The sequence below is a fragment of the Salmo salar genome, chromosome 26, assembly GCF_965601325.2.
Source record: "Salmo salar chromosome 26, fSalSal1, whole genome shotgun sequence".
Classification (NCBI taxonomy): Eukaryota; Metazoa; Chordata; class Actinopteri; order Salmoniformes; family Salmonidae; genus Salmo; species Salmo salar.
The window spans coordinates 48,188,860-48,212,346 of record NC_138316.1 but is presented as its reverse complement, the minus strand read 5'-3'; the positions used below and the strand labels follow the sequence as shown (position 1 = coordinate 48,212,346).

Below are 23,487 nucleotides of genomic sequence, written 5' to 3'. Positions count from 1 at the left end.
TGACATGTAGCCTATTCAGAGTGTTTATATACTGTTTAATATGACATGTATCCTATTCAGAGTGTTTATATGCTGTTTAATATGACATGTATCTTATTCAGAGTGTTTATATGGTGTTTAATATGACATGTAGCCTATTCAGAGTGTTTATATACTGTTTAATATGACATGTAGCCTATTCAGAGTGTTTATATACTGTTTAATATGACATGTATCCTATTCAGAGTGTTTATATGGTGTTTAATATGACATGTATCCTATTCAGAGTGTTTATATGTTGTTTAATATGACATGTATCCTATTCAGAGTGTTTATATACTGTTTAATATGACATGTAGCCTATTCATAGTGTTTATATGGTGTTTAATATGACTTGTATCCTATTCAGAGTGTTTATATGGTGTTTAATATGACATGTATCCTATTCAGAGTGTTTATATGCTGTTTAATATGACATGTATCCTATTCAGAGTGTTTATATGCTGTTTAATATGACATGTAGTCTATTCAGAGTGTTTATATACAGTTTAATATGACATGTATCCTATTCAGAGTGTTTATATGGTGTTTAATATGACATGTAGTCTATTCAGAGTGTTTATATGCTGTTTAATATGACATGTATCCTATTCAGAGTGTTTATATGCTGTTTAATATGACATGTAGTCTATTCAGAGTGTTTATATGCTGTTTAATATGACATGTATCCTATTCAGAGTGTTTATATGCTGTTTAATATGACATGTAGCCTATTCAGAGTGTTTATATACTGTTTAATATGACATGTATCCTATTCAGAGTGTTTATATGCTGTTTAATATGACATGTATCCTATTCAGAGTGTTTATATGGTGTTTAATATGACATGTAGCCTATTCAGAGTGTTTATATACTGTTTAATATGACATGTATCCTAGTCAGTGTTTATATGTTGTTTAATATGACATGTATCCTATTCAGAGTGTTTATATACTGTTTAATATGACATGTAGCCTATTCAGAGTGTTTATATACTGTTTAATATGACATGTATCCTATTCAGAGTGTTTATATGCTGTTTAATATGACATGTATCCTATTCAGAGTGTTTATATGGTGTTTAATATGACATGTATCCTATTCAGAGTGTTTATATGCTGTTTAATATGACATGTATCCTATTCAGAGTGTTTATATGGTGTTTAATATGACATGTATCCTATTCAGATGTTTATATGCTGTTTAATATGACATGTATCCTATTCAGAGTGTTTATATGCTGTTTAATATGACATGTATCCTATTCAGAGTGTTTATATGCTGTTTAATATGACATGTAACCTATTCAGAGTGTATATATACTGTTTAATATGACATGTATCCTATTCAGAGTGTTTATATACCTTTTAATATGTCATGTAACCTATTCAGAGTGTTTATATACTGTTTAATATGACATGTATCCTATTCAGAGTGTTTATATGGTGTTTAATATGACATGTATCCTATTCAGAGTGTTTATATGGTGTTTAATATGACATGTATCCTATTCAGAGTGTTTATATGGTGTTTAATATGACATGTATCCTATTCAGAGTGTTTATATGGTGTTTAATATGACATGTATCCTATTCAGAGTGTTTATATGGTGTTTAATATGACATGTAGCCTATTCAGAGTGTTTATATGGTGTTTAATATGACATGTATCCTATTCAGAGTGTTTATATGGTGTTTAATATGACATGTATCCTATTCAGAGTGTTTATATGGTGTTTAATATGACATGTAGCCTATTCAGAGTGTTTATATACTGTTTAATATGACATGTATCCTATTCAGAGTGTTTATATGCTGTTTAATATGACATGTAGCCTATTCAGAGTGTTTATATACTGTTTAATATGACATGTATCCTATTCAGAGTGTTTATATGCTGTTTAATATGACATGTATCCTATTCAGAGTGTTTATATGGTGTTTAATATGACATGTAGCCTATTCAGAGTGTTTATATACTGTTTAATATGACATGTAGCCTATTCAGAGTGTTTATATACTGTTTAATATGACATGTATCCTATTCAGAGTGTTTATATGGTGTTTAATATGACATGTATCCTATTCAGAGTGTTTATATGTTGTTTAATATGACATGTATCCTATTCAGAGTGTTTATATACTGTTTAATATGACATGTAGCCTATTCATAGTGTTTATATGGTGTTTAATATGACTTGTATCCTATTCAGAGTGTTTATATGGTGTTTAATATGACATGTATCCTATTCAGAGTGTTTATATGCTGTTTAATATGACATGTATCCTATTCAGAGTGTTTATATGCTGTTTAATATGACATGTAGTCTATTCAGAGTGTTTATATACAGTTTAATATGACATGTATCCTATTCAGAGTGTTTATATGGTGTTTAATATGACATGTAGTCTATTCAGAGTGTTTATATGCTGTTTAATATGACATGTATCCTATTCAGAGTGTTTATATGGTGTTTAATATGACATGTAGTCTATTCAGAGTGTTTATATGCTGTTTAATATGACATGTATCCTATTCAGAGTGTTTATATGCTGTTTAATATGACATGTAGCCTATTCAGAGTGTTTATATACTGTTTAATATGACATGTATCCTATTCAGAGTGGTTATATGCTGTTTAATATGACATGTATCCTATTCAGAGTGTTTATATGGTGTTTAATATGACATGTAGCCTATTCAGAGTGTTTATATACTGTTTAATATGACATGTATCCTAGTCAGTGTTTATATGTTGTTTAATATGACATGTATCCTATTCAGAGTGTTTATATACTGTTTAATATGACATGTAGCCTATTCAGAGTGTTTATATACTGTTTAATATGACATGTATCCTATTCAGAGTGTTTATATGCTGTTTAATATGACATGTATCTTATTCAGAGTGTTTATATGGTGTTTAATATGACATGTAGCCTATTCAGAGTGTTTATATGGTGTTTAATATGACATGTAGCCTATTCAGAGTGTTTATATACTGTTTAATATGACATGTATCCTATTCAGAGTGTTTATATGGTGTTTAATATGACATGTATCCTATTCAGAGTGTTTATATGCTGTTTAATATGACATGTATCCTATTCAGAGTGTTTATATGTTGTTTAACATGTAGCCTATTCAGAGTGTTTATATACTGTTTAATATGACATGGATCCTATTCAGAGTGTTTATATGTTGTTTAATATGACATGTATCCTATTCAGAGTGTTTATATGGTGTTTAATATGACATGTATCTTATTCAGAGTGTTTATATGCTGTTTAATATGACATGTATCTTATTCAGAGTGTTTATATGGTGTTTAATATGACATGTAGCCTATTCAGAGTGTTTATATGGTGTTTAATATGACATGTATCCTATTCAGAGTGTTTATATACTGTTTAATATGACATGTATCCTATTCAGAGTGTTTATATGGTGTTTAATATGACATGTATCCTATTCAGAGTGTTTATATGGTGTTTAATATGACATGTATCCTATTCAGATGTTTATATGCTGTTTAATATGACATGTATCCTATTCAGAGTGTTTATATACAGTTTAATATGACATGTATCCTATTCAGAGTGTTTATATACTGTTTAATATGACATGTATCCTAGTCAGTGTTTATATGCTGTTTAATATGACATGTATCCTATTCAGAGTGTTTATATGCTGTTTAATATGACATGTAACCTATTCAGAGTGTATATATACTGTTTAATATGACATGTATCCTATTCAGAGTGTTTATATACCTTTTAATATGACATGTAACCTATTCAGAGTGTTTATATACTGTTTAATATGACATGTATCCTATTCAGAGTGTTTATATGGTGTTTAATATGACATGTATCCTATTCAGAGTGTTTATATACTGTTTAATATGACATGTATCCTATTCAGAGTGTTTATATGGTGTTTAATATGACATGTATCCTATTCAGAGTGTTTATATGGTGTTTAATATGACATGTATCCTATTCAGAGTGTTTATATACTGTTTAATATGACATGTATCCTATTCAGAGTGTTTATATGCTGTTTAATATGACATGTAGCCTATTCAGAGTGTTTATATACTGTTTAATATGACATGTATCCTATTCAGAGTGTTTATATGGTGTTTAATATGACATGTATCCTATTCAGAGTGTTTATATGGTGTTTAATATGACATGTATCCTATTCAGAGTGTTTATATGGTGTTTAATATGACATGTATCCTATTCAGAGTGTTTATATACTGTTTAATATGACATGTATCCTATTCAGAGTGTTTATATACTGTTTAATATGACATGTATCCTATTCAGAGTCTTTATATACTGTTTAATATGACATGTATCCTATTCAGACTCTTTATATACTGTTTAATATGACATGTATCCTATTCAGAGTGTTTATATGGTGTTTAATATGACATGTATCCTATTCAGAGTGTTTATATACTGTTTAATATGACATGTATCCTAGTCAGTGTTTATATGTTGTTTAATATGACATGTATCCTATTCAGAGTGTTTATATACTGTTTAATATGACATGTAGCCTATTCAGAGTGTTTATATGGTGTTTAATATGACATGTAGCCTATTCAGAGTGTTTATATACTGTTTAATATGACATGTATCCTATTCAGAGTGTTTATATACTGTTTAATATGACATGTATCCTATTCAGAGTGTTTATATGCTGTTTAATATGACATGTATCCTATTCAGAGTGTTTATATACTGTTTAATATGACATGTAGTCTATGCAGAGTGTTTATATGGTGTTTAATATGACATGTAGCCTATTCAGAGTGTTTATATGCTGTTTAATATGACATGTATCCTATTCAGAGTGTTTATATGCTGTTTAATATGACATGTAGCCTATTCAGAGTGTTTATATGGTGTTTAATATGACATGTATCCTATTCAGAGTGTTTATATGGTGTTTAATATGACATGTAGCCTATTCAGAGTGTTTATATGGTGTTTAATATGACATGTATCCTATTCAGAGTGTTTATATGGTGTTTAATATGACATGTATCCTATTCAGAGTGTTTATATGGTGTTTAATATGACATGTAGCCTATTCAGAGTGTTTATATGGTGTTTAATATGACATGTATCCTATTCAGAGTGTTTATATACTTTTTAATATGACATGTAGCCTATTCAGAGTGTTAATATACTGTTTAATATGACATGTAGCCTATTCAGAGTGTTTATATGGTGTTTAATATGACATGTAGCCTATTCAGAGTGTTTATATGGTGTTTAATATGACATGTATCCTATTCAGAGTGTTTATATGCTGTTTAATATGACATGTATCCTATTCAGAGTGTTTATATGTTGTTTAACATGTATCCTATTCAGAGTGTTTATATGGTGTATAATATGACATGTAGTCTATTCAGAGTGTTTATATGCTGTTTAATATGACATGTATCCTATTCAGAGTGTTTATATGGTGTTTAATATGACATGTAGCCTATTCAGAGTGTTTATATGGTGTTTAATATGACATGTATCCTATTCAGAGTGTTTATATGTTGTTTAACATGTATCCTATTCAGAGTGTTTATATGGTGTTTAATATGACATGTAACCTATTCAGAGTGTTTATATGCTGTTTAATATGACATGTAACCTATTCAGAGTGTTTATATGCTGTTTAATATGACATGTAGTCTATTCAGAGTGTTTATATACTGTTTAATATGACATGTAACCTATTCAGAGTGTTTATATGCTGTTTAATATGACATGTAGCCTATTCAGAGTGTTTATATGCTGTTTAATATGACATGTATCCTATTCAGAGTGTTTATATGTTGTTTAACATGTATCCTATTCAGAGTGTTTATATGGTGTTTAATATGACATGTAGTCTATTCAGAGTGTTTATATGGTGTTTAATATGACATGTATCCTATTCAGAGTGTTTATATGGTGTTTAATATGACATGTAGCCTATTCAGAGTGTGTATATGCTGTTTAATATGACATGTATCCTATTCAGAGTGTTTATATGCTGTTTAATATGACATGTATCCTATTCAGAGTGTTTATATGCTGTTTAATATGACATGTATCCTATTCAGAGTGTTTATATGCTGTTTAATATGACATGTATCCTATTCAGAGTGTTTATATGGTGTTTAATATGACATGTAGCCTATTCAGAGTGTGTATATGCTGTTTAATATGACATGTATCCTATTCAGAGTGTTTATATGGTGTTTAATATGACATGTAGCCTATTCAGAGTGTGTATATGCTGTTTAATATGACATGTATCCTATTCAGAGTGTTTATATGCTGTTTAATATGACATGCAGCCTATTTGAAATGATGAGCGCTTCTCAGTCACCTTTTCATGTTGTTTATTAAAATATATTTCATTCAAATCATATGGTTTGGTTTCAATACTTCAAAACTAAACGGTAGGCCCAGGTAGTCACAACAATAGATGGGTGTTGGTTAAATGGTAGGTCCAGGTAGTCACAACAATAGATGGGTGTTGGTTAAATGGTAGGTCCAGGTAGTCACAACAATAGATGGGTGTTGGTTAAATGGTAGGTCCAGGTAGTCACAACAATAGATGGGTGTTGGTTAAATGGTAGGTCCAGGTAGTCACAACAATAGATGGGTGTTGGTTAAATGGTAGGTCCAGGTAGTCACAACAATAGATGGGTGTTGGTTAAATGGTAGGTCCAGGTAGTCACAACAATAGATGGGTGTTGGTTAAATGGTAGGTCCAGGTAGTCACAACAATAGATGGGTGTTGGTTAAATGGTGATTATAATGAATGGAGGGAATTTGGAGCAGCTAGATTTTTTTCTTCCTGTGAGCGAGGAGCGGTTTTTAGCAGAGCGGTTGGAAAGGCACCATAATATATGCACCATAATCAACCATTAACCATCGTGCTTCTCAGTGAAACTTCAATAAGAATCAGGGTTTTCTCCGGATCAAAAAGGGACTTCGGTGGTGGGCGTGGCCTGGGGCTTGGCAAGGAGCCCTCTTTGGACTTAAGAGGCCCGCCCAATCATTTTCTATGCAGAAAAATCCCTGAACATTTAAAAAGCAATAAATATATCTGACCTTGTACCAGCTAGGTTACCCTCCCTCTGTCTTTACCCTCTCTGTCTATACCTGACCTTGTACCAGCTCTCTGTGTTTTTACCTTCTCTCTCTACACATTGTAAATCTAGCATAATCCTAGAGACAAACACAGAGCAGTTTGATTCCTGGAAACCCAGTATTATGCTCGTAGAGACAGATCACATAACATCATAATATACAGTCTGGATCACAGCCAAAAGGCTTTTCTGATCTCCTACTGTATTTAGGTCATTTACTAACTGTTCCCAGAAAGGGGTATAGTCTAGTACAGAACAGCCTTCAGTCAGGGGGTATAGTCTAGTACAGAACAGCCTTCAGTCAGGGGGTATAGTCTAGTACAGAACAGCCTTCAGTCAGGGGGTATAGTCTAGTATAGAACAGCCTTCAGTCAGGGGGTATAGTCTAGTACAGAACAGCCTTCAGTCAGGGGGTATAGTCTAGTACAGAACAGCCTTCAGTCAGGGGGTATAGTCTAGTATAGAACAGCCTTCAGTCAGGGGGTATAGTCTAGTACAGAACAGCCTTCAGTCAGGGGGTATAGTCTAGTATAGAACAGCCTTCAGTCAGGGGGTATAGTCTAGTATAGAACAGCCTTCAGTCAGGGGGTATAGTCTAGTACAGAACAGCCTTCAGTCAGGGGGTATAGTCTAGTACAGAACAACCTTCAGTCAGGGGGTATAGTCTAGTATAGAACAGCCTTCAGTCAGGGGGTATAGTCTAGTACAGAACAGCCTTCAGTCAGGGGGTATAGTCTAGTACAGAACAGCCTTCAGTCAGGGGGTATAGTCTAGTATAGAACAGCCTTCAGTCAGGGGGTATAGTCTAGTACAGAACAGCCTTCAGTCAGGGGGTATAGTCTAGTATAGAACAGCCTTCAGTCAGGGGGTATAGTCTAGTACAGAACAACCTTCAGTCAGGGGGTATAGTCTAGTATAGAACAGCCTTCAGTCAGGGGGTATAGTCTAGTATAGAACAGCCTTCAGTCAGGGGGTATAGTCTAGTATAGAACAGCCTTCAGTCAGGGGGTATAGTCTAGTACAGAACAGCCTTCAGTCAGGGGGTATAGTCTAGTATAGAACAGCCTTCAGTCAGGGGGTATAGTCTAGTACAGAACAGCCTTCAGTCAGGGGGTATAGTCTAGTACAGAACAGCCTTCAGTCAGGGGGTATAGTCTAGTACAGAACAGCCTTCAGTCAGGGGGTATAGTCTAGTATAGAACAGCCTTCAGTCAGGGGGTATAGTCTAGTACAGAACAGCCTTCAGTCAGGGGGTATAGTCTAGTATAGAACAGCCTTCAGTCAGGGGGTATAGTCTAGTATAGAACAGCCTTCAGTCAGGGGGTATAGTCTAGTACAGAACAGCCTTCAGTCAGGGGGTATAGTCTAGTATAGAACAGCCTTCAGTCAGGGGGTATAGTCTAGTACAGAACAGCCTTCAGTCAGGGGGTATAGTCTAGTACAGAACAGCCTTCAGTCAGGGGGTATAGTCTAGTACAGAACAGCCTTCAGTCAGGGGGTATAGTCTAGTACAGAACAGCCTTCAGTCAGGGGGTATAGTCTAGTATAGAACAGCCTTCAGTCAGGGGGTATAGTCTAGTACAGAACAGCCTTCAGTCAGGGGGTATAGTCTAGTACAGAACAGCCTTCAGTCAGGGGGTATAGTCTAGTACAGAACAGCCTTCAGTCAGGGGGTATAGTCTAGTACAGAACAGCCTTCAGTCAGGGGGTATAGTCTAGTATAGAACAGCCTTCAGTCAGGGGGTATAGTCTAGTACAGAACAGCCTTCAGTCAGGGGGTATAGTCTAGTACAGAACAGCCTTCAGTCAGGGGGTATAGTCTAGTACAGAACAGCCTTCAGTCAGGGGGTATAGTCTAGTACAGAACAGCCTTCAGTCAGGGGGTATAGTCTAGTATAGAACAGCCTTCAGTCAGGGGGTATAGTCTAGTACAGAACAACCTTCAGTCAGGGGGTATAGTCTAGTATAGAACAGCCTTCAGTCAGGGGGTATAGTCTAGTATAGAACAGCCTTCAGTCAGGGGGTATAGTCTAGTACAGAACAGCCTTCAGTCAGGGGGTATAGTCTAGTACAGAACAGCCTTCAGTCAGGGGGTGTGTACTGCCTGTGTGGACAGAATGCACTGTCCTGTATGCTGTAAAGTGTTCATACTTTGTGTTAGTAAATGTCTGGGTCAGCGGCTGACATGCTCAGTTTAAAGGGAAGCCTGGTCTGTGAGCAGAATGAGAAGCAGGACACCAGGACCTCCTGACTGTCTCTATGACCTTGGCCAGGAAAACACAGCTCACCTACCACACACACACACACACACACACACACACACACACACACACACACACACACACACACACACACACACACACACACACACACACACACACACACACACACGGTTGGGTCAGCCAAGAGACAGACAGAACCAAACAGAGTGGTTGCATGTCGGCTGTCGTTTTGACCCCTGGTCGTTTTAAGCCCGGCGCTACCGTAGCTATCCTGGGTTCAGGTCATATTCGTTTTATTCAGACCTGGGTTCAGGTCCTATTAGTTTAATTCAGACCTGGGTTCAGGTCCTATTAGTTTTATTCAGACCTGGGTTTCACCACATAGCTCCACTTTCAGACCCCAGAGACGGGGTTGTATTTTAGCTAGTATTCAATAGGTCCACTAAGCCTAGGCAAGCTCAATCAAGCTACTAGCTAGCTGTTACCCCGCTGCCTCTCACTGTGGTGTTTACAGATAAGCTAGCTAGCTACTAGCTAGCTGTTACCCTGCTGCCTGTCACTGTGGTGTTTACAGATAAGCTAGCTAGCTACTAGCTAGCTGTTACCCCGCTGCCTGTCACTGTGGTGTTTACAGATAAGCTAGCTACTAGCTAGCTGTTACCCCGCTGCCTGTCACTGTGGTGTTTACAGATAAGCTAGCTAGCTACTAGCTAGCTGTTACCTTGCTGCCTGTCACTGTGGTGTTTACAGATAAGCTAGCTAGCTACTAGCTGTTACCTTGCTGCCTGTCACTGTGGTGTTTACAGATAAGCTAGCTAGCTACTAGCTAGCTGTTACCTTGCTGCCTGTCACTGTGGTGTTTACAGATATGCTAGCTAGCTACTAGCTAGCTGTTACCCCGCTGCCTGTCACTGTGGTGTTTGCAGATAAGCTAGCTAGCTACTAGCTGTTACCTTGCTGCCTGTCACTGTGGTGTTTACAGATATGCTAGCTAGCTATTAGCTAGCTGTTACCTTGCTGCCTGTCACTGTGGTGTTTCTCCTTTGTGGTTACTCTTTGAAGCCAAGATCCAGCTGTGACTGCCTATCTATTTCTGGTTGTATCTGTTCCATTTCATTCTTGTGTGTGTGTGTGTGTGTGTGTGTGTGTGTGTGTGTGTGTGTGTGTGTGTGTGTGTGTGTGTGTGTGTGACCCACTTTCACTGCTGGCGAGTGCTGTGCGTCACCGTGGTTTCCTGGTGCCCCAGTATGGGTAATGTTTTGGCTGAGGCCTCCTCAGCTGTTGTTGTGTGTTAATGTGTCAATGTCTGCCACAAGAGGTAGACAAGCCACCAGAGGTCTCATCACAGTCTCCAAGTCCAGAACATGGGAGGCGCACAGTACTACGTAGAGCCATGACTACATGGAACTCTATTCCACATCAGGTAACTGATGCAAGAAGTAGAATCAAATAAATAAATAAAACAGATAAAATAAGACCTTATGGAACAGCGGGGACTGTGAAGAGACACAGTCCCAGTGGTTAATTACTATTGTAATTAACCCCTAAATTAACCACACACACACACACACACACACACACACACGCACACGCACACGCACGCACGCACACACACACACGCTAGCACACGTACAGTGTAATATTATTGTATGGTGGTATTACACACACCATATCTTTAGTTTTATGTGTGATGTAAGTGCTTTAATGTGTTTAGACCACAGGAAGAGTATCTGCTGCCTTGGCAGGAACTAATGGGGATCCATAATAAACCCCAGGAAGAGTATCTGCTGCCTTGGCAGGAACTAATGGGGATCCATAATAAACCCCAGGAAGAGTATCTGCTGCCTTGGCAGGAACTAATGGGGATCCATAGTAAATACAATGCGTAGGTGTGTGTGTGTGTCAGTGTGTGTGTGTTCGGTGGGATAACATTCCTTGGAGGTTAGCTGCATGTGTGTATGTAGGAGGTATAAGTGTTCCCGGAGGTGTGGATGTGTGTCCACGTGTGTGAGAGTGTGTGTATGTGTGTCCACGTGTGTGAGAGTGTGTGTATGTGTGTCCACGTGTGTGAGAGTGTGTGTATGTGTGTCCACGTGTGTGAGAGTGTGTGTATGTGTGTCCACGTGTGTGAGAGTGTGTGTGTGTGCGTGTTTGTTTGTTAAGATAACATTCCTTGGACCTACTGCGTGCATGTGGACGGGTGTGCATGGTGGAATAACCATTCTCGAAAGGTTAGGTGTGTGTGGTGTGTGTGTGTGTGTGTGTGTGTGTGTGTGTGTGTGTGTGTGTGTGTGTGTGTGTGTGTGTGTGTGTGTGTGTGTGTGTGTGTGTGTGTGGCATGCCTGCCTGCCTGCATGAACGCTCATGTGTGTGTTACCTTCTCTCCAGAGGATCCGGTCAGTACGAAGGTGGAGAAGACAGGCAGGGAGTATTTGGTCTGGGCCGGCCAGGCCTCGATGGTGGCCCCCATGGGCAGACAGAACAGAGACACGGACTCAGGCAGGGGGAAAGACTCATAGTCCTCCTCAGGATACCTGCTAAACAGACCTGGAGGGAGGGAGGGAGGGAGTGGGGGAGGGAGGGGGAGAGAAGGAGAGGGGGAGGGAGAGAGAGAGGGGGAAGGAATGAAGAAGAGGACACGGAAGGAGGGGAGAGGGAGAGGAAAGGAATGAAGGAGAGGGGACGGAAGGAGGGGAAAGGGAGAGGGAGGGAAGGACAGGGAGAGAGAGAGATAACTCAATAAAGGAGATCACACCTCAATAAAATGGGGGTTAATGTAGAATGTTTCTATTGTAATTAACCACTAAACAGCTATGGGTTCATGTAGAATGTTTCTATTGTAATTAACCACTAAACAGCTATGGATTAATGTAGAATGTTTCTATTGTGATTAATCACTAAACAGCTATGGGTTAATGTAGAATGTTTCTATTGTGATTAATCACTAAACAGCTATGGGTTAATGTAGAATGTTTCTATTGTGATTAACCACTAAACAGCTATGGGTTAATGTAGAATGTTTCTATTGTAATTAACCACTAAACAGCTATGGGTTAATGTAGAATGTTTCTATTGTGATTAACTGCTAAACAGCTATTTATTTATTTATTTCACCTTTATTTAACCAGGTAGGCTAGTTGAGAACAAGTTCTCATTTGCAACTGCGACCTGGCCAAGATAAAGCGTAGCAATTCGACACATACAACAACACAGAGTTACACATGGAATAAACAAAACATACAGTCAATAATACAGTACAACAAAAGAAAATAAAACGTCTATATACAGTGAGTGCAAATGAGGTAAGTTAAGACAATAAATAGGCCATGGTGGCGAAGTAATTACAATATAGCAATTAAACACTGGAATGGTAGATGTGCAGAAGATGAATGTGCAAGTAGAGATACTGGGGTGCAAAGGAGCAAGATAAATAAATAAATACAGTATGGGGATGAGGTAGATAGATGGGCTGTTTACAGATGGGCTATGTACAGGTGCAGTGATCTGTGAGCTGCTCTGACAGCTGGTGCTTAAAGCTAGTGAGGGAGATATGAGTCTCCAGTTTCAGAGATTTTTGCAGTTCGTTCCAGTCATTGGCAGCAGAGAACTGGAAGGAAAGACGACCAAAGGAGGAATTGGCTTTGGGGGTGACCAGTGAGATATACCTGCTGGAGCGCATGCTACGAGTGGGTGCTGCTATGGTGACCAGAGAGCTGAGATAAGGTGGGGCTTTACCTAGCAGAGTCTTGTAGATAACCAGTAGCCAGTGGGTTTGGCGACGAGTATGAAGCGAGGGCCAACCAACGAGAGCGTACAGGTCGCAATGGTGGGTAGTGTATGGGGCTTTGGTGACAAAACGGATGGCACTGTGATAGACTGCATCCAGTTTGTTGAGTAGAGTGATGGAGGCTATTTTATAGATGACATCACCGAAGTCGAGGATCGGTAGGATGGTCAGTTTTAACGAGGGTATGTTTGGCAGCATGAGTGAAGGATGCTTTGTTGCGATATAGGAAACCGATTCTAGATTTAATTTTGGATTGGAGATGCTTAACGTGAGCCTGGAAGGAGAGTTTACAGTCTAACCAGACACCCAGGTATTTGTAGTTGTTCACATATTCTAAGTCAGAGCCGTCCAGAGTAGTGATGCTGTACGGGCGAGCAGGTGCGGGCAGTGATCGATTGAATAGCATGCATTTAGTTTTACCTGCGTTTAAGAGCAGTTGGAGGCCGTGGAAGGAGAGTTGTATGGCATTGAAGCTCGTCTGGAGGTTAGTTAACACAGTGTCCAAAGAAGGGCCAGAAGTATACAGAATGGTGTCGTCTGCTTAGAGGTGGATCAGAGAATCACCAGCAGCAAGAGCGACATCATTGATGTATACAGAGAAGAGAGTCGGCCCGAGAATTGAACCCTGTGGCACCCCCATAGAGACTGCCAGAGGTCCGGACAACAGGCCCTCCGATTTGACACACTGAACTCTATCAGAGAAGTAGTTCGTAAACCAGGCGAGGCAATCATTTGAGAAACCAAGGCTGTCGAGTCTGCCGATAAGAATGTGGTGATTGACAGAGTCGAAAGCCTTGGCCAGGTCGATGAATACGGCTGTACAGTAATGTCTCTTATTGATGGCGGTTATGATGTCGTTTAGGACCTTGAGCGTGGCTGAGGTGCACCCATGACCAGCTCTGAAACCAGATTGCATAGCGGAGAAGGTACGGTGGGATTCTAAATGGTCGGTAATCTGTTTGTTAACTTGGCTTTCGAAGACCTTAGAAAGACAGGGTAGGATAGATATAGGTCTGTAGCAGTTTGGGTCTAGAGTGTCACCCCCTTTGAAGAGGGGGATGACCGCGGCAGCTTTCCAATCTTTGGGAATCTCAGACGATACGAAAGAGAGGTTGAACAGGCTAGTAATAGGGGTTGCAACAATTTCGGCAGATTATTTTAGAAAGACAGGGTCCAGATTGTCTAGCCCTGCTGATTTGTAGGGGGCCAGATTTTGCAGCTCTTTCAGAACATCAGCTGACTGGATTTGGGTGAAGGAGAAATGGTGGGGGCTTTGGCGGGTTGCTGTGGAGGGTGCCGGACAGTTGACCGGGGTAGGGGTAGCCAGGTGGAAAGCATGGCCAGCCGTAGAGAAATGCTTATTGAAATTCTCAATTATAGTGGATTTATCGGTGGTAACAGTGTTTCCTAGCCTCAGAGCAGTGGGCAGCTGGGAGGAGGTGCTCTTATTCTCCGTGGACTTTACAGTGTCCCAGAACTTTTTTGAGTTAGTACTACAGGATGCAAATTTCTGTTTGAAAAAGCTAGCCTTAGGTTTTCTAACTGCCTGTGTATATTTGTTCCTAACTTCCCTGAAAAGTTGCATATCACGGGGGCTATTCCATGCTAATGCAGAACGCCACAGGATGTTTTTGTGCTGGTCAAGGGCAGACAGGTCTGGAGTGAACCAAGGACTATATCTATTCCTAGTTCTAAATTGTTTGAGTGGGGCATGCTTATTTAAGATGGTGAGGAAGGCACTTTTAAAGAATAGCCAGGCATCATCTACTGACGGGATAAGGTCAGTGTTATTCCAGGATACACCTGCCAGGTCGATTAGAAAGGCCTACTCGCAGAAGTGTTTTAGGGAGCGTTTGACAGTGATGAGGGGTGGTCGTTTGGTCGCAGACCCATTACGGATGCAGGCAATGAGGCAGTGATCACTGAGATCTTGATTGAAAACAGCAGAGGTGTATTTGGAGGGTGAGTTAGTTAGGATGACATCTATGAGGGTGCCCGTGTTTACGGATTTGGGGTTGTACCTGGTAGGTTCATTGATAATTTGTGTGAGATTGAAGGCATCAAGCTTAGATTGTAGGATGGCTGGGGTGTTAAGCATGTCCCAGTTTAGGTCACCTAATAGCACGAGCTCAGAAGATAGATGGGGGGCAATCAATTCACATATGGTATCGAGGGCACAGCTGGGGGCAGAAGGAGGTCTATAGCAAGCGGCAACAGTGAGAGACTTGTTTCTGGAAAGGTGAAATTTTAGAAGTAGAAGCTCGAATTGTTTGGGTACAGACTTGGATAGTAATACAGAACTCTGCAGGCTATCTTTGCAGTAGATTGCAACACCGCCCCCTTTGGCAGTTCTATCTTGGCAGAAAATGTTATAGTTAGCAATGGAGATTTCAGGGTTTTTGGTGGTTTTCCTAAGCCAGGATTCAGACATGGCTAAGACATCCGGGTTGGCAGAGTGTGCTTAAGCAGTGAGTAAAACAAACTTATGGAGTAGGCTTCTAATGTTAACATGCATGAAACCAAGGCTTTTACGGTTATAGAAGTCAACAAATGAGAGCACCTGGGGAGTGGGAGTGGAGCTAGGCACTGCAGGGCCTGGATTAACCCCCACATCACCAGAGGAACAGAGGAGAAGTAGGATAAGGCTACGGCTAAAGGCTATACGAACTGGCCGTTTGGCACGTTCGGAACAGAGAGTAAAAGGAGCAGGTTTCTGGGCACGATAGCATAGATTCAAGGCATAGTGTACAGACAAAGGTAAGGTAGGATGAGAGTACATTGGAGGTAAACCTAGGCGTTGAGTAATGATGAGAGAGATATAGTCTCTAGAGACGTTTAACCTCTCTAGGGTATGTGGGACGAAATCGTCCCACCTAGTCAACAGCCAGTGGAATCAAGTGGCGCGATATTCAAATACCTTAAAAATGCTATTACTTCAATTTGTCAAACATATGACTATTTTACACCATTTTAAAGACAAGACGCTCCTTTATCTAACCTCATTGTCCGATTTCAAAAAGGCTTTACAACGAAAGCAAAACATTAGATTATGTCAGGAGAGTACCCAGCCAGAAATAATCACACACCCATTTTTCAAGCTAGCATATAATGTCACAAAAACCAAAAACACAGCTAAATGCAGCACTAACCTTTGATGATCTTCATCAGAGGACACTCCTAGGACATTATGTTATACAATACATGCATGTTTTGTTCAATCAAGTTCATATTTATATCGAAAACTTCCGGTGAATTTACTAAATGACTCACGATAAACGTTCACAAAAAACATAACAATTATTTTAAGAATTATAGATACAGAACTCCTTTATGCAATCGCGGTGTCAGATTTTAAAATAGCTTTTCGGCAAAAGCACATTTTGCAATATTCTGAGTAGATAGCTCGCCATCACGGGCTAGCTAATTTGACACCCACCAAGTTTGGCGTTCACTAAACTCAGAATTACTATAAGAAAAATTGGATTACCTTTGCTGTTCTTCGTCAGAATGCACTCCCATGACTTCTACTTCATCCACAAATGTTGTTTTGGTTCAAAATCATCCATAGTTATGTTCAAATATCCTCTGTTTTGTTCTTGCGTTCAAGACACTATCCGAACGGTGACGCGCGGACGCATGTCGTGACAAAAAAATTCTAAATATTCCATTACCGTACCTCGAAGCATGTCAAACGCTGTTTAAAATCCATTTTTATGCGATTTTTCTCGTAAAATAGCGATAATATTCCGACCGGGAGACGTCTTTTTCGTTCAAAGACTGAAAATGTCAAATGGACTCTTCACGTGCACGCTATTCAAATGCGCTACTGTTTTTCAGCCAGAGACTGCAAAGTCATCATTCAACGTTCTGGCGCCTTCTGAGAGCCTATGGGAGCCTTAGGAAGTGTCACGTTACAGCAGAGATCCTCTGTTTTCAATAAAGAGGGTATAGAAGGCCAAGAAATGGTCAGAGAGGGTACTTCCTGTACCGAATCTTCTCAGGTTTTGGCCTGCCATATGAGTTCTGTTATACTCACAGACACCATTCAAACAGTTTTAGAAACTTTAGGGTGTTTTCTATCCAAATCAAACAATTATATGCATATTCTAGTTTCTGGGCAGTAGTAATAACCAGATTAAATCGGGTACGTTTTTTATCCGGATGTGAAAATACTGCCCCCTACCCTAGAGAGGTTAAACCAGGTGATGTCATCGCATATGTAGGAGGTGGAACAACATGGTTGGTTAAGGCATATTGAGCAGGGCTAGAGGCTCTACAGTGAAATAAGACAGTAATCACTAACCAGGACAGTAATGGACGAGGCATATTGATATTAGAGAGAGGCCTGCGTAGCCAAGTGAACATCTGTGTCCAGTGATTGGTTGGGCTGACTGGGGACACGGCGATTCAGACAGTTAGCAGGCCGGTGCTAACAAGCTAACAGTTAGTAGGCCGGGGCTAAACAAGCTAGCAATTAGCAGCCCGGGGCTGGAAAGCTAGCAGTTAGCAGACCGGGTTAGCAAGCAAGCAGTTGGCAGACCGGGGCAGTCAAGCTAGCAGTTAGCAGACCGGGGCTAGCAAGTTAGCCTTTGGGGGACGTCGCGATGGGGGTAAGTCTGTTTTGCCTCTTCGTGCGGTGACATCGATAGACCAGTCGTGGAATTAGTAGGGTTCAAGTAGCTCTAGATAGCTAGCAGGCCGGTTAGCAGAATGGGCCTTCAGCGGACGTCGCGCCTGAGGGGCCTGTTGGAATCCTCGGGCAGATTATGTCGGTATTCCAGTCGTAGAGGATCGGCGGGGTTCCGTGCCCCGTACCGGCAGTAGAAGGGGTCCGGATATTGTAGCCCAGGAGTGGGCTTCGGTGGTAGCACAGGAGCCCTGGCCGGGCTATCTTCAGGCTAATTGGTGCTTGCTCCGGGATGGATAAGCTAGCCAGGAGTAGTCACCTGGGATTGCGGTTAGCTAGTTGCGAAGATCCAGATGAAAATGTTCAGAGTTTGCGGTAGGAATCCAAGGATATGGGGGAAAAAATATATAAAATAATAATAGGTCCGTTATGCTCTGGTTTGAGTCACGTTGTTCGAACTGGCGAGAGGTTAGCTGATGACCGCTAGCAATGGTTTGCTGACTGATAGCTGGTAGGTAGTTAGCTGGCTAGCTTCAGTTGAGGGATTCCAGATCCGAAGTAAATAGAAATACTTTAGAAAAAACATTTATAAACAGATCCACGCCACATTGGGTGAGGCGGGTTGCAGGAGAGTATTTAGAAGTTGAGATATTTTTAAAAGATATGCGAAGAAAAAGATGTAAAAAGATATATACAAGGGATACGACAGGACAAAGACGTCTGACTGCTACGCCATCTTGGAAAGCATCAGATTAATGGGTTAATGTAGAATGTTTCTATTGTAATTAACCACTAAACAGCTATGGGTTAATGTAGAATGTTTCTATTGTAATGAACCACTAAACAGCTATGAGTTAATATAGAATGTTTCTATTGTAATGAACCACTAAACAGCTATGGGTTAATATAGAATGTTTCTATTGTAATGAACCACTAAACAGCTATTGGTTAATATAGAATGTTTCTATTGTGATTAATCACTAAACAGCTATGGGTTAATATAGAATGTTTCTATTGTAATGAACCACTAAACAGCTATGGGTTAATATAGAATGTTTCTATTGTAATTAATCACTAAACAGCTATGGGTTAATGTAGAATGTTTCTATTGTAATGAACCACTAAACAGCTATGGGTTAATGTAGAATGTTTCTATTGTAATGAACCACTAAACAGCTATGGGTTAATGTAGAATGTTTCTATTGTAATTAACCACTAAACAGCTATGGGTTAATGTAGAATGTTTCTATTGTAATGAACCACTAAACAGCTATGGGTTAATATAGAATGTTTCTATTGTAATTAATCACTAAACAGCTATGGGTATAATGTAGAACGTTTATTTTGTAATGAACCACTAAACAGCTATGGGTTAATATAGAATGTTTCTATTGTAATGAACCACTAAACAGCTATGGGTTAATGTAGAATGTTTCTATTGTAATGAACCACTAAACAGCTATGGGTTAATATAGAATGTTTCTATTGTAATTAATCACTAAACAGCTATGGGTTAATATAGAATGTTTCTATTGTAATGAACCACTAAACAGCTATGGGTTAATATAGAATGTTTCTATTGTAATTAATCACTAAACAGCTATGGGTTAATGTAGAATGTTTCTATTGTAATGAACCACTAAACAGCTATGGGTTAATGTAGAATGTTTCTATTGTAATGAACCACTAAACAGCTATGGGTTAATGTAGAATGTTTCTATTGTAATTAACCACTAAACAGCTATGGGTTAATGTAGAATGTTTCTATTGTAATGAACCACTAAACAGCTATGGGTTAATATAGAATGTTTCTATTGTAATTAATCACTAAACAGCTATGGGTATAATGTAGAACGTTTATTTTGTAATAAACCACTAAACAGCTATGGGTTAATATAGAATGTTTCTATTGTAATGAACCACTAAACAGCTATGGGTTAATGTAGAATGTTTCTATTGTAATGAACCACTAAACAGCTATGGGTTAATATAGAATGTTTCTATTGTAATTAATCACTAAACAGCTATGGGTTAATGTAGAACGTTTATATTGTAATGAACCACTAAACAGCTATGGGTTAATGTAGAATGTTTCTATCATAATGAACCACTAAACAGCTATGGGTTAATGTAGAATGTTTCTATCATAATGAACCACTAAACAGCTATGGGTTGATAGAGGACTATCTCTCAGTTAATGTATCATGACATGATCATAATCATCATTACATGCAACACTAGGCAGTTCCTGTAGCACTAAGCAGTCGCTGACAGATAATGAAGTCTTTGTTAATTAGGCCTAGTCATTGTCCATAGACACCAATTAGCTACACTTAGGCCTAGCTCAGTAATTACACTATTATGTAGGCCAAACTCTGGGCAGTGTTTTGGACTGGTGAGCACCATGATGTCCCAAAGAAAGGGAGTCATTTTCTTACTTGGATGAAGTATCTCTTTAAGGCTCTAGGAGCGTGTATTGGAATCATTAACAGTGTTTAACCCAGAACACTGTCTGTCTCACAACACGTCTTAACAAGTCTTAACACGCCAGCAGCACATCACTGCAGACTACAGTATGTTCTCATGCACCTTACCTGGCCCACATCTCTCTCTCTCTGTGTCTCTCTCTCTCTGTGTCTCTCTCTCTCTCTCTCTCTCTCTCTCTCTCTCTGTCTCTCTCATGTCTCTCTCTCTCTGTGTCTCTCTCTCTCTCTCTGTCTCTCTCTCTCTCTCTCTCTCTGTGTGTCTCTCTCTCTCTCTCTCTCTCTCTCTCTCACACACACACACACCCTGCCTGGCCCATATCCTCTGGGATATATCGCTCTCTCTTACTGGCTCATCAGCCAACCAGGAAGAATCTCTGATACGTCAGCCAACCAGGGAAAATCTCTAATACATCAGCCAACCAGGGAAATTCTCTAATACATCAGCCAACCAGGGAGAATCTCTAATACATCAGCCAACCAGGGTGAATCTCTGATATATCAGCCAACCAGGGAGAATCTGTGATACATCAGCCAACCAGGGAGAATCTCTGATTCATCAGCCAACCAGGGAGAATCTCTGATATACCAGCCAACCAGGGAGAATCTCTGATATACCAGCCAACCAGGGAGAATCTCTGATATACCAGCCAACCAGGGAGAATCTCTGATATACCAGCCAACCAGGGAGAATCTCTGATACATTAGCCAACCAGGGAGAATCTCTGATATACCAGCCAACCAGGGAGAATCTCTGATATACCAGCCAACCAGGGAGAATCTCTGATATACAAGCCAACCAGGGAGAATCTCTGATATACCAGCCAACCAGGGAGAATCTCTGATATACCAGCCAACCAGGGAGAATCCCTCCTACCCTGCTGTAAACATCCATGACTCATCACTAGAGCATTTGCATTGAACAACCAAATAACTGTGGGGGAAAAAAGTTACAACCGTTTATCGTCACAATGAACAGTGTCGAGAAAAAACGTGTCCACATTTACTCACTCACCAGAGAGAATCCAAACCCTGTTATAAACGTGAATGACTCACCAGCCAACCAGGGAGAATCCAAACCCTGTTATAAACATGAATGACTCACCAGCCAACCAGGGAGAATCCAAACCCTGTTATAAACATGAATGACTCACCAGCCAACCAGGGAGAATCCAAACCCTGTTATAAACATGAATGACTCAAAACCAGAGAATTAGCATAAAAATGACAAGCACCAAAAAGTACCGAAACCTTTCATCAGTCAAAATGAGCAGCTGGAGACTTTTGTCTGTGAATGTTAGATATAGAAGTATCATGTATTCTCTGGTACAACAGAGCAGGGGGTTGGAGGGAGTATCATGTATTCTCTGGTACAGCAGAGCAGGGGGTTGGAGGGAGTATCATGTATTCTCTGATACAGCAGAGCAGGGGGTTGGAGGGAGTATCATGTATTCTCTGGTACAGCAGAGCAGGGGGTTGGAGGGAGTATCATGTATTCTCTGGTACAGCAGAGCAGGGGGTTGGAGGGAGTATCATGTATTCTCTGATACAGCAGAGCAGGGGGTTGGAGGGAGTATCATGTATTCTCTGATACAGCAGAGCAGGGGGTTGGAGGAGGTATCATGTATTCTCTGGTACAGCAGAGCAGGGGGTTGGAGGGAGTATCATGTATTCTCTGGTACAGCAGAGCAGGGGGTTGGAGGGAGTATCATGTATTCTCTGATACAGCAGAGCAGGGGGTTGGAGGGAGTATCCAGAGGAACATCAGGATGCGTCCCAAATGGCCCCCTATTCCCTATGTTGTGCACTACTTTTGACCAAGACCTATAGGGAATAGGGTGCCAATTGGGACAATGAATCAGTCAAATGGAACGTCAGCCTGTCCATCAATGGGGCTCATTGTGTTTCAGATGAAAAGAACTGGCCAGAGGGACTGCCTATCACTCCCTCTGGTTAAATAAAGGTTAAATAAACACATTTTAAAAAGTCAGTGTGAAGCAGCCATACTACAGGACCTTGGACAGTGACTGGGCTCTACGGGGATAGTACTGCTCTACAGTGCCTGACCCTACCAAGAGAAATCATCACCTATATAGCAGCCCATGTAATGCTTATGGCCATTAAACGGCTAGTTGTAGTTCTTGATTGTGGCCATGTATGTATGGTATACCAGGACAAATGTCTGTTTTAAGACTGGCAATAATATCATCCTGACTGCGGAGATATTTCACCTCCTGTGTGCTGTGCAGGAGATACATGTCTTAGCTCCGGGATTTCTACAGATAAATGTCATTTCTCCTCTTCCAGGGACGTTCACTCACCTGCTTTGTAGGCTATGGTGTTGGTTTTGGCCACAGACTTCTTGTAACACAGATAGACAGAGGAACCCCACTGAAAACAGAGATGACACGTGTTGTTTGGATTTTAATTACACCACACGGTTTGGTGTCTCTGCCATTAAGGAATGAGGGGGTTTGGTGTCTCTGTCATTAAGGAATGAGGGGGTTTGGTGTCTCTGTCATTAAGGAAGGAGGGGGTTTGGTGTCTCTGTCATTAATGAAGGAGGGGGTTTGGTGTCTCTATCATTAAGGAATGAGGGGGTTTGGTGTCTCTGCCATTAAGGAATGAGGGGCTTTGGTGTCTCTGTCATTAAGGAAGGAGGGGGTTTGGTGTCTCTGCCATTAAGGAAGGAGGGGGTTTGGTGTCTCTGTCATTAAGGAAGGAGGGGGTTTGGTGTCTCTGTCATTAAGGAAGGAGGGGGTTTGGTGTCTCTGACATTAAGGAAGGAGGGGGTTTGGTCTCTGCCATTAAGGAAGGAGGGGGTTTGGTGTCTCTGCCATTAAGGAAGGTGGGGGTTTGGTGTCTCTGCTATTAAGGAAGGAGGGGGTTGGTGTCTCTGTCATTAAGGAAGGAGGGGGTTTGGTGTCTCTGTCATTAAGGAAGGAGGGGGTTTGGTGTCTCTGTCATTAAGGAAGGAGGGGGTTTGGTGTCTCTGTCATTAAGGAAGGAGGGGGTTTGGTGTCTCTGTCATTAAGGAAGGAGGGGGTTTGGTCTCTGCCATTAAGGAAGGAGGGGGTTTGGTGTCTCTGCCATTAAGGAAGGAGGGGGTTTGGTGTCTCTGCTATTAAGGAAGGAGGGGGTTGGTGTCTCTGTCATTAAGGAAGGAGGGGGTTTGGTGTCTCTGTCATTAA

General features: G+C 40.3%; 1 protein-coding gene across 3 annotated transcripts in view; it reads right to left on the bottom strand.

Moving 5' to 3' along the window:
- LOC106587766 (C-myc promoter-binding protein) overlaps positions 1-23,487 on the bottom strand; it is a 223,466-nt gene that overhangs the window by 137,328 nt on the left and 62,651 nt on the right. For all 3 annotated transcript variants that reach the window (XM_082969800.1, XM_082969801.1, XM_082969802.1), the window contains exons 4-5: positions 22,618-22,687; positions 11,777-11,946 (exon numbers count right to left, since the gene is read on the bottom strand). In XM_082969800.1, the coding sequence (XP_082825926.1) occupies positions 11,777-11,946; positions 22,618-22,687 (240 nt within the window). The remainder of the gene's footprint in view (positions 1-11,776; positions 11,947-22,617; positions 22,688-23,487) is intronic.